This window comes from Echeneis naucrates, chromosome 21 (assembly GCF_900963305.1).
Source record: "Echeneis naucrates chromosome 21, fEcheNa1.1, whole genome shotgun sequence".
In the NCBI taxonomy this organism is placed as follows: Eukaryota; Metazoa; Chordata; class Actinopteri; order Carangiformes; family Echeneidae; genus Echeneis; species Echeneis naucrates.
This window is the reverse complement of record NC_042531.1, coordinates 17513531-17525151: the sequence shown is the minus strand read 5'-3', so window position 1 is coordinate 17525151 and position 11621 is coordinate 17513531. Positions and strand designations below refer to the sequence as shown.

At 40.1% G+C, this 11621-nt stretch overlaps 1 protein-coding gene across 1 annotated transcript in view; it reads right to left on the bottom strand.

Annotated features, from left to right (window-relative positions):
* Nucleotides 1-478: 478 nt before the first annotated feature.
* The window catches only part of dnah7 (dynein, axonemal, heavy chain 7), a 65551-nt gene continuing 54408 nt past the window's right edge, over nt 479-11621 (bottom strand). Inside the window, exons 61-66 of the mRNA XM_029529748.1 lie at nt 10463-10600; nt 8191-8421; nt 6140-6292; nt 3639-3816; nt 2975-3078; nt 479-1210 (exon numbers count right to left, since the gene is read on the bottom strand). Coding sequence (XP_029385608.1) covers nt 1004-1210; nt 2975-3078; nt 3639-3816; nt 6140-6292; nt 8191-8421; nt 10463-10600 — 1011 coding nt within the window. The 3' untranslated portion in view covers nt 479-1003. The remainder of the gene's footprint in view (nt 1211-2974; nt 3079-3638; nt 3817-6139; nt 6293-8190; nt 8422-10462; nt 10601-11621) is intronic.

The window sequence follows — 11621 nt, the reverse complement described above, 5'->3', positions numbered from 1 at the left end:
TTGGCCTGCTTCTGTGCTGCTTCCACTGGAGCCACACGTGCCTGTTTGACAGAAGAGGTAGTACCTTTGGGTCATGCACTGCTCATCCTGAAGAGAGCTCTTGACAAGCTGTGCTGTCAAAAGGGGATTCTTGTTTTCAGCATAAATTGATGATTTTCTGCTCATCTGCAAGACATTTTCTAATTTCTATTGATTTTTGGTAAACCGGTTGCCTTTAATATCTCTGATAGAATTCTGACGTCACCTTTTAACTCCTCAAACTGACAGTTACCGCTGAGCCCCATGAGATCCTTTGTACCCGAACGAACACCGAAACAAAACAAAGTCTAAGCAAAGTGTCCGATTACCTTTGAACATCTACACTCTATCTTTCACTTTCACTGTTGATCTGAACTCACTCAAAATCAAGCTGAGACTTGTCACTTTAATGCAGTATTGATTATTTTACTTCAAATATTAACTGTGCTCGAGCTCAGAACATAAAGAACAAAAACTGTCCTTCCAGTTGAGACTGTCTGACAGACTAATGCTGACTCTGTCCCCAGTCCACTGGAACACCGCAATGCTCAGAACATTTCAAAATCTATGACTTGAACTTCAATACAGTTAGTTGTGCTTTAGTCGTGATGCCGTAATGAGCGATCGGCAGCACATCGTTTTCACACAGTGGCAATAATTGTTACCTAGAGGAAGTTTCTGGGCGCTGAGCGCTGCAGCCTCTCAGGCAGAAGGCTCTGAGTTTGGAGTTAGCTGATTCTCCCTGAGCCTGTGTCGGTTCCCTCCAGGTTCTTCAGCTTCCTCTCACAATTTAAAGACATGCAGGTTAATAGTGAGCATGAAGGGTGTTGGTGTCTACATGTAGAGTGTGCAGGTTGTAGCTGGCCTCGCCCTGCACAGAGGAGCACTTTACATAAAGGATTCTGATGATAGAAAGGCATTGTGTGTGTTTTATTCTTCTAATTAGACAGTCTCTACTGGAAAGACGTGTAAATCACAGCAGACTTTAGGAGTTGAGCTGGCAGAGCAGCGCTACCCCACGTCTGATCCAGTGCTCGGGCAGCACGTTGGTGTTGAGCGTCATGGCGATGACATAATTGGTGGAGTGGCCGGTGGTGGACAGGGTGCCGCGCCGCTCACTGGTCTTGTAGACGGGCACCACATAACACATTCTCTGTGGGATGTCCTGTCGCTTAATGGGCTTCAACCACATCTGATAGAGAGAGAGAAAGAGAGAGGACGGGCACTACAGGCATTACAGAGGGGCCAACGGGGGCCTATAGGGGCCAGCCCCAGCTTCTACTTTGACATTTAAATCTAATAAATCTAAATGTGTCATTTAGAGGCTGTTTTCATTTCAATATATTTGAATGCCACAAGAATTAAAGTGGCAACAAAGTGACCAACGGGGGTGATGGACATGAGCCAGTTACAAGAAACAAGACTACACAAAATTAAAGGTCAGAACAGGAAGTCTGGTGAACATTTAAAACTACGAAACTTAACGTGGATCTTATTTTCTTACCCAAATATTGACTTACTAATTAACTTAGAAACTTAGGGGACATAAACTTAGAAAACAATTGCATTAACAAGAAATATTCCCTTTGGGCTATTAACAAGTCTTGGTTATGCAAAAAGGATAAACTGGGCCACTCAAAAAAACACAAGGAAGAAAAAACGAAATAAAATAAATAAGAACAGTTTGCTGAGCTTCAACCAGAAGTACTGATCTGGTTCCATAACGGGCGCCTCTATGAAGATTTGCATTTCAAAGCCAGCCTTGGCCTCTGTTGTGTTTTTTCCCCCAACAAATAATAAACACATTTTAATTAAGTTCTGCTCTTGTCAAAAACTGATTCTGTTAATAACTTGTCCTGAAATGTCAGAATATTAGAAAAGTTATTCTTGTGCATTATTCATAATCACTTGAACGCACAGTGAAGCAGAGAGAACAGAGGGAGACAAAGAATTACAAGAAAAAAGAAAGAAAACTTTATCAGTTTTTACTCCTAGCCAACGGCTCTGTTTCAAATACCATATCAAACTCAGTTAGCATGAGGATGAGAGAAGGAGCCAGGCTTCCTACAGACAGAGTGTGAACAGTGCTGAAGTGAGTCTGGACAGGAACTGTAAGCGTCCTCCTGGTTGGAGCTGCAGCTACATTCTGCGACTTGTTGGTCACTTATTCCTTGGAGACTCACAATACTGGTCTCTGATTTAAAAAAAACAAAACCCCAAAAGAAATCTGTCGGCGTCAGCTAACACTAGAATCTGTTCAATTTTAGTAATTTGATCCGAAGATCGTAACCATCCTCTTTTTGACGCCCTGGTGGTTTCACAGAAGCAGAATCAATAACCCTCCTCCTCTTTATTCAAGAAGAGGTTATGCAGCAAGTGTTTCTCACTACACAACGTCATCTCACACTATGGCCTTAATAGATGCTCTCACTGATGCCTGCAGATGTCAAACCCCAACAATACACAAAGCCCTCACTTTTCTCTGAATGCTTGTTCTTTCACTTTAGAACCTTCTCTTTGTTGAAAACTGCACCAACTATTATTTCAGTGGCAGCGTCTGGTGTGTGTGTGTGTGTGTGTGTGGAGGAGTTCTCATGTAATATGAGACAACAGATTCAAACCTCTATTTCTGAACCAGTGCATGCCTTTAAAATGTTATGGGAAGAAACAAAGCAGCAAATCAAACTGATTATACATACATATACTGATCATACTGATTATACACACGGAAGTGCATTTAAAGTGTGAGGCCACTGTTTAGCTTAGAAAACAATTCAGTGTGGCAGCCTGAAGTCTTTAATATTAACTGAATGTTGTGTGTGATAACCATCTGTAAAAATACAGCTGAACATGGTGAAAAGAAAAGTGAGAAGTGAGACATTATCGGGCTGTTTCCAAGCGTTCCTAAATGCTGTGTTATCATCAGCCATGATTGTGTACTTGCTGAAATGCTCACCACAGGCATGGGGTCTTGCAGCACTTTGGGGTAGGATTCAGCAAGGAGTTTGGTCTCTCTGTCCCAGCGGGCGCCTTCCAGGAAGAGCCCTCGAATGTAAACACCTGGCGCACACATTCAGAGGTAGAAGATGTGTGGTGAGTGTTCAACTTGACATAACGGATGACTGCAATACATGCAGTATTCAGTCAGTACCTCTCTCCCAAATGCACAAACACATTGTCAGATTAGCTGTTTGGGCTGTTTTAGTGGAAAAGGGGATCAGCTGATTGATGGCGAGACTTAATGTCAGAATGACTGAGAATCTCAAGTGGAGCTGGAGATACAGCATGGGGCAGCTGCAGACCTGCATGCAGGGGAGAGGTTTTACTTGAACGTATCTCATTTTCAGTCAGCCTAATGTCACTTTCCATTTGATTGTTTCTTTCATTTCACTCCCTGCTTTGAAACCTTGCATCCTTTTCCACATCCTCCTGCAATGCTCCACTCTTTTTCAAGTGCTCTTTATCTTCCTAGTGTCTTTCCTCTGCCTTCATTTAACTGGGGAGGTTTGTTAAATATCATCTTTCCATAGGTGTTCTGATATCCTACATTTTCTGTCCCCTTAAAACCACTCATGCTCATCCTGTTTCCTCCCCCTCCTCTCCCCACAGTGGTATCCTACCATCCTCTGGGGGCCGTTTGTATTTTCTGTCATCTAGGACCTCGAAGTCGAAGCCCAACAAGTCAATAGGGACGGTGTGTTTCCTGGCATAGTTCTGCTGGCTGCCGGTGAGGAAGGCCTGGGTGAAGAAGAATCCTGATATCCAGAACACAGCAGGTGTTCCTTTATCATACCATGCCTGAATACACAGCAGGGCGAAGAAGAGAGGGACATTTACAATCACAACCAGACACACAGGTCTCAGGTGGAGTCCCATGTTCAAGTTATATTTACATTCAAATTACTGTACACTTCAGATTTGTATAGAACAGGATCATGCACAATAGTCAAAAATACATAAAATATATGGGCAGCACAAATACAAACTCACTGATGTTTAAAGTGCCACTATAATAAAATACTATGCAGTTCAAGCTAATGTCCACTTGATGAGGTGCACATGAGACTGTACCCTGTTACCCTGTTCACCATTTACTATTTGCTAACTAGCACTTAATGCAAATTACAAATGAGAACATTTTTGCTGATGCAAGTGTTTTGTCAGAAAAGTTAAGTTAAGAGTCTCTCTCACGCCAACAATTGGATCCAGGCTAAAATACCACAACTTTGACTTGTACTTTTTAACTGTCCAATTAAACTTTTAAAAAGTAGTCCCTGTAGCCCTGGCTGGACCGCAGCAGGGGCTACAGGGACCAATTTCACAGATATTTATATTGATAGATATTGATAGGGAGTCAATCAGTTATGTCCAAACACCACGTGTGGATTCAAAATCCACTTTCCCACAATGCATTTTTTAGATCTGGGGTCAGTTGTGTAAGCTGTTCATTGAATTTGTAAAGTATATGTTAAGCTTATAAGGCTCATAAGGCAGTATTCATAAGAAGCAGCTCTGGCACCACTAATTGGAAGGACATTGGTTTGACGCTTGGCTTGTTCAGTCTGTCAAAGTATTGAGGTGTCCTTTGGAAATACACTGAACCCCAAAATGTGCATTGGTGTTAGAGATGTGTTTTGTATAGCGCAAACAGTGTATAAACATGTTTGTGAACGGGTAAAAGCAACTTGTGGTGGAAAGTGCTTTGAGTGGTCAATAACACCAGAGAAGCACCATATAAACGCAGTGCTAAATTAGACATGAATAAACATTAATTCAGGTTGGATCATCTCTTGTTCTGCTGTTTCCATCCATCACCATGCCAGTTCATATTAAACAAGATACACTTGTTCACTAACCCTTTTGCAGAGAATGAAAAGAGGTATTTATTACAAAGACAGGAAGCAGGAAAATAATCTGCCATTGTTGTATGCAGTTGGCTAGCAGAGTGGAATCATTTAATAACTAGCAAAAACTGAGAAACTGAGAAAACAGAGAATAACCTGTAATTGGACAGAAGATACAGCATCTGTGTTGCTAAGCTGGTAACATTTGTGGATGCATTCTGTTAAGTAAGTTGCTACCTCAGATAAGAAAGCCAAGACTTTTCACTTCACCCAGTTGAGAGCCAAGGATGGACATTTTTCACTCAGCTGAGTGATGGCGAATATATTCAATATTTCTCCAGTGGCGATACAAAAAAAGAACATGGGAATTGACATTAAGTGAAGCATTGCACTTCACAAACTCACATTATGGGCCGTGTGTCTCTACATGTGTATACTTAGCCGACTGTGATTGAACAACCTACATCCTGTGTTTTGATTGTTCATTGTTTTTGCATAACTCAAGTGTGACGCAGCTTAACTTAAAGCAGGGTTGCATTAGACTATGGATGGTGCAGTATGCACTGAACGACTTTTCCATGTGACACCAACTTCTCACCTATGAAGCCAAACAAGCCTATGGGGATCCAGAAAGATTTGTAAAGACGTGACCATTTCAGGAGTGTGCTCTTGTTTTTTTCGCCAAGAAGCAGCTTCTTGTTGGGAGTTTGCCTTTCAGTGAGAATGGTAAAACATTTATTCAAATGGCACTTTCAAAGCAGCATCAATAAAAAGATTATTTCTTCTTTGTTATGTCTTCTTTACAGTCAGTCATTGGGTGCGTCCTGCCCTCCATCCAGGACCTTTACAGGTCCAGGACCAGGAAATTAGTGGACAGCATTGCTATGGAACCCTCAAACCCAGGACACAAACCGTTTGATTTCCCCTCCTCCTGTAGGCATTAGAGCTGTGTATGCAAAAATGACCCTTCACAAAGACAGGTTCTTCCTGCAAGCTGCCACTTTGATGAACTCCTTGCAGTCATAAAGTGTGAGGCCACATCCACGCAATCACACCCTGCCACCGCCACTAGCACCCACACCACCATATATATGTGCAATGTTCAAGGTTTGAATTCCTGTGCATACATATTAATTTTTATATTTATGGTTTAAATGTTTCCTTTTTTAAAGTTATTATTTTCTCAGACATTTCATGCACTATTTATAATTGCCACAAAACGCTTCATATTTGACATTGCATCGTTCAATATCAAGCAGTATTGTATGTCTCAGTACCTGCAAGAAGTTGAGTCGCTCCAGGAAATCACTGACATAGCTGCCCAGCGGCTTGAGGCTGGGGTAAGACTTTTTCATCCACATGCCTGGCACACGTCCCTTCAGGATGCTGCTGACCACCTCTTCCAGCTCTGAAGACATCACTACCAGCCCCTGCAAGCACACACAAAAAAATGTACACACCTTCAGATAGATAGATGGATAGATTAATTTCATTGACGCTAAACTGGGAAATTCTTAATTTATACACAAAATGTAAACATTTACATTTGTTTAAGTGCTGTCATAACATTTAATTCAATTTGGGAGAAAAATCTGAGCTTGAGCCTTAAAGACCTGCTTCTGGAGGCTACAGGCAAGCACGTAATGGGAATTGTTGTTACTGTGTGAGTGCTCTTTAATACCAATATAAAAGATCACGTTTGTTTTCCCTCAGTGACTCTTTTATGCTCTTTCCAATTGTTGACTTTGTTTATGTGTTCAAGGAGATTTTTCGATTTTCTGGATGTGCTGTAATTGAGAGTTGGTACACAAATTCAAATGGATCAAATTATTAAAGCCTTACGAGGCTAATGTAAGCTAATTAAAGTTAATATCTGACAAATGAGAAATCCACAAACTTTTTGAAATAGAAAGATGGAAGGATACATGCTTTGGCCCAAATAGCAACTTCACTTTGAAGTGTCTTGGCAATAATTAAAAGAAAACATCAAAATTATATTAAGGCTTGGTAGGTAGGTCTATTTGGGAGTCTAACTAATTGCTGAGATTTCTAGCTCATCACAAACAGCAGATTAGCAGTTAGTGCCATCTACTTAAACCCTCCTACCTCATAGGCACCTTCCCTCCTGTTTAGTTATGGATTAAGTAACTGCAGAACCAGAGTACCATCAAAGTTAAAAAAAAGAAAAAAATTAAAATCTAACTACTCCTTCATGACCTGGCAGCAGCCATGCAAATATTTAGACGTGTGTTAGTAGCATGGCAAGCTGAAATGGGATAAACATGGTGCAGGGATGAAGAACTGTAATAACTTACATATAATCTCCCTGCGCTTCATTGGAATTTTAATTTGTCCTGGTTTATGACCAAATCCTTGCAACAAACAGTATTACCATATCAGTTGCACTATGTGTTTACTGCTAATTGCCAAGTTAATATGCGGCACTAACGTGGTGAACGTGATAAATATTATACCTGCTAATTATCAGCACGATATGTTTGTCATTTTGTGTGAGGTGATATTTAGCTTAAAGCTGTACAGTGCTTTGCAGCCCCACAGAGAAGCACGTATGGCTGTAGATTATACAGTAGAGCTTTGAGTCCAGGCAAAAGAAATATGCTGGAATGCATAATAGCACTGCAGTCGGGACACTGTATTTAATGGAGCGTTCTTATATCTGCTGCAGAGGAAAAGAGCATTTTCTGAGGAGAAGGTCAAAGCTCTAGTTCATAATGGGAAGATTCAAATCTTTTCTAAGGGTCATCAAAATTTCTATTGACTGTCCATTAGATTTTTTTTCCTTCTATTACTTAGTGCAGAATGTATAATGTCACATACCACAACATATAGGTGGAAGAAGTTTTTAGTAGTTAATTTCCACACTTTCCTATGTGTAATAGAAAATAATGGTGCTAGATTGGTGCATTCGATACTTGTGTTGATGCTTCCGGCATTTGATTTCTGAGGACCTATTACCAGAGTTTCCCTTGTAATCGTTCAGCAGAGGTGTGGCACTACTGAAGAAATATTGGTTTCACTCCACAGAAATGTATAATCAATAATAATTCATCATTTGGCTTTACTGTTTGTCTAAAACAAACAAATTACATGTAATTACACTCCCTTGGCTAATACGTCATGATGTAACCGCCTAAATAATAATTGTTGAAAATGGGACCTGGATCAAGTTTAAAGGTTATCGACTAGCCTTAGTGCTAATATGGGGCAATAGGGCAAAGGTCTTAGCAATGGGTTCAAATTTCACTCAGTGGAGGAGTGATGGTATAGTACACACCATCCTTTCTATCAGCTTCACCTATGTGTGTACCTTAGTGGCCTTCTGGATGTTGACACAAGAGTCTCGGATGGTGCAGAGCAGGTTGTTGAAGCGGCCCATCTCCTGCACCAGCACTGTGTTCATGCTCTGATTGTAGCTGGTGGGAAAACGCCTCATTGCTGCCTCCAACTCAAAGTCTCCAGGCAGCTTACTTAGGATGTCAGCTGCCACATCAAAGACCATGTCATCTGAGGATTTGGCGTCTCCGCCCGAAGAGCGGGACTGATCAGAGACACAGAGCGTCAGAGGATGGATGAGAAGAAGAGGCAGGACTTACAGCTTAGATTGCTTTGACAGTTCATCATTTTTTGGGAAAATGTATCTTTTGCTGTCTTTGCCTTGTCAAATTATGTATTCCCTTTTTAGGACTTTTTCGCATTCTTGCTATTTTGATCCCAAAAAGACCCAGATGTTGAGAGATTCTGACTTCTAACTTTTCTTTGCTTATATTTTATCATCTTTGTTCCAAGTTGATTAGGATTTATGCCTTTAAAGGGCATAAAATGACACAGAATTTCACAGGTTAATAGTACCTTCCCTTTCTTAATGTGCAGTCATTTCTCAGGGTCAGAGAAATTCGATCATCATAAAGGATGTTTAATTTTGTGGCACTCACTCTCACACACACACACACACACACACACACACACACACACACACACACACACACACACACACACACACACACACACACACACACACACACACACACACACACACACACACACACACACACCCCTCATAAGAAGGAAAGCTTAATGGCATTTTGTCCCACACACTAATTTGACACAGTCTTCAACAATCAACAATTCTAATGTTCATTCATCCTGATAATCATTCACTCTCATCTTTGATTCAGCCATTCTCCGCTCCTCTCAGGCCAACTTACACTATTTACACAATTTACCTATTCAATGCTCAGTCTGTAGCAAGCGGTAATGGATAATGATTGGCCAATGACAATGGGGTTACAGAAAGGGAATGACAAATGGTTGACTCACTTAATTTGAAGCATCTCCATGTTTATTGGTCATTGAGATGGATGAAACTGTATTAGATGCTAATAAAATTCACACATGACTGAAGCTATTATTAATCTTGTTGAATGGGGTGCATATGATTAAATGTCAGACTCCATTGGGTTCTAACTTTAACTTGAAGTCTAGAAAGTGCAATGCCTGTGGAAATAGTTTTCTATTTGTTTGTCAGGTCTGGATGTAAGGAGGGGCGCATATAGAGACACTTGCCACTCATCTGTTTTATTGTGATCCCTTGCGCTATTTTAACATCCAATTTAATTCCCGCAGGAACTCAAACAATTTAAACTTTTTTATTAGAATGAAGTTGCACTGTGTCTTAAAATAAATCAATGGAAACAGGGATAAATAAACATCTCTTTCCACTTTGCTGGAGAAACTATATTTTCGGCACGTTGGCCTTGATGTGAAATATCATAGATTTGATTTGCAGCAAACATTAACAGGAACCAGGAACCTGTAAGCTAAACTCCTCAACAAGCTAACATAGTCTAACTCTACAGAGCTTAGTTTTAATGATGTGGGATCATTCAGATCCACCACAGTGAGTTACACTGTGTTTTTGCAGTGTGACTTTTTCTTCTTTGAGAAGTATCTCTACAAAAAATTGAAATGTTTATATATATTTTTCTTGATAATTAATGTTGCATAGTATATTTATGTGGGGCATACTAAACATCTAAAGATGGCAAAGATTCAAAAAAAAGGGAAGCATGTCTGTTTGTGTGATCATGTATTTTAGTATCTACGTAAATGTATTTTAATGGATGCATTCCAGTCAATTCGTTTTTTGTGTATGGTTATGTTGCACTTTGACCTTTTGAGAATGTGATGTATGTTATCTATAGTTCAGAATCAATCAAGTGAGTACTCATACTCCAGCTAAACATCTGGATGGGGCACATTGATTTGTGAGAGGCTACTACCAGAAATCAGTTCACGTTTAATAGCACCATTTCATGCCTGATGTTATTCACCAAATTCTCGGGTCACAAATCTTGGGGTCATTGAACTGTTAGACTGCATACTATATTAACAAATTAATACTCACATTGCTATTACTGTTTGAGTGACATGAGCAGTCATTCAAATCTTCAATTTTAAAAATATCTCAAAATGACCCAACCCCCCCACACACCTTATGCTTGGTTAAGTGCACTACTCAGTTACTGACTTGCAGCTGATCACTACCTTCTCTGCTGTATCATAGGTTTAGGTGGATCTACCTGTGTGAGCAAGATGCTGTCAAACAGTAATTGCGTCTCGGCCTGATCCTTGGTGATATCTGCATTGGCGTTCATGCCAAAAATCTCCGGTGACGGATTGAGTGGCAACAACTTGGTGTATTCTATGTAGCTGTTGTACTGCAACAGAGATGCAGAGAAACAAAGTGAAAGGAGAGGAATGAAGTAAGGGGACGATTTTTAACGCAACATCAGGAAACATCTCGAGTAATAACACTCTGAAAAACAAGTTGGCTCCTTAGATTGCTGACATTTATGATAATGACTATGTAAATGTGACTTCATGAATAAAAGATGTGGTTGGAGGGGGGTGCAGTGCTGGAGAGCAAAATGCCAAATAAAATGGAGCATACCATAGATTGTACTTGTGTTCACAAATATATCAACCTTCACTGATGGTGGTTGCCTGCTGTGCCTTGTTACACACATCTTAACTCCTAATGACTTTTTAAAGGTAGCTCAACAACAGCGCTAAGTAACTGGCAGTCCTATAATATCTTTAGTTTAGAAACAAACACCCTAAACTGAGTTCAACTTTTGAATTTTTTGAGGCAGTGATATTCTTAGTTTTGTGTATGTAATGGGTCAGTGTTCAAGGAACTGTATCTGATTGTATCTATAGGAATGTAGTGCGGTTGGAGGATCGGTGACTGCAATAACACACTTCTGTGTTGCAGTGTGTTATATCACAAAACAGGTCCAACAATTGTAAATGAAACCAGAATGCACAGGGTCTTTGATGCAAACCACATCACTCACATCTGTTCTTTACGTGTATGTGGTCATCCTTAAAAAAATATAGAGGTATGTCAAGAACAAACTGGATAAGGCAAAGGATGTCAGACTATCACTGTCTTTTTTTCTTATTTTTTTAAGGATTTTATTTTCTGATTAGATAATCCTTCATGTCAATACAATCACTGCGAGTGAAGATATTTGCATTCCATATATGTTCAGAGTAAAGGAATTTGTAACTCCCTTTTCCAGCTCATACCACAACATTAGCCTTACTTTTTTAAAATACTGCGTGGCTTAATGTAGCTTCAGTGACTGAGATAAAGCTGTGATTTACAAAGAACTCTTCTTGATACTAAGACCAGTGTTGGCTATGGTTTATAATAATTGTGATGGGTGTGGGGCA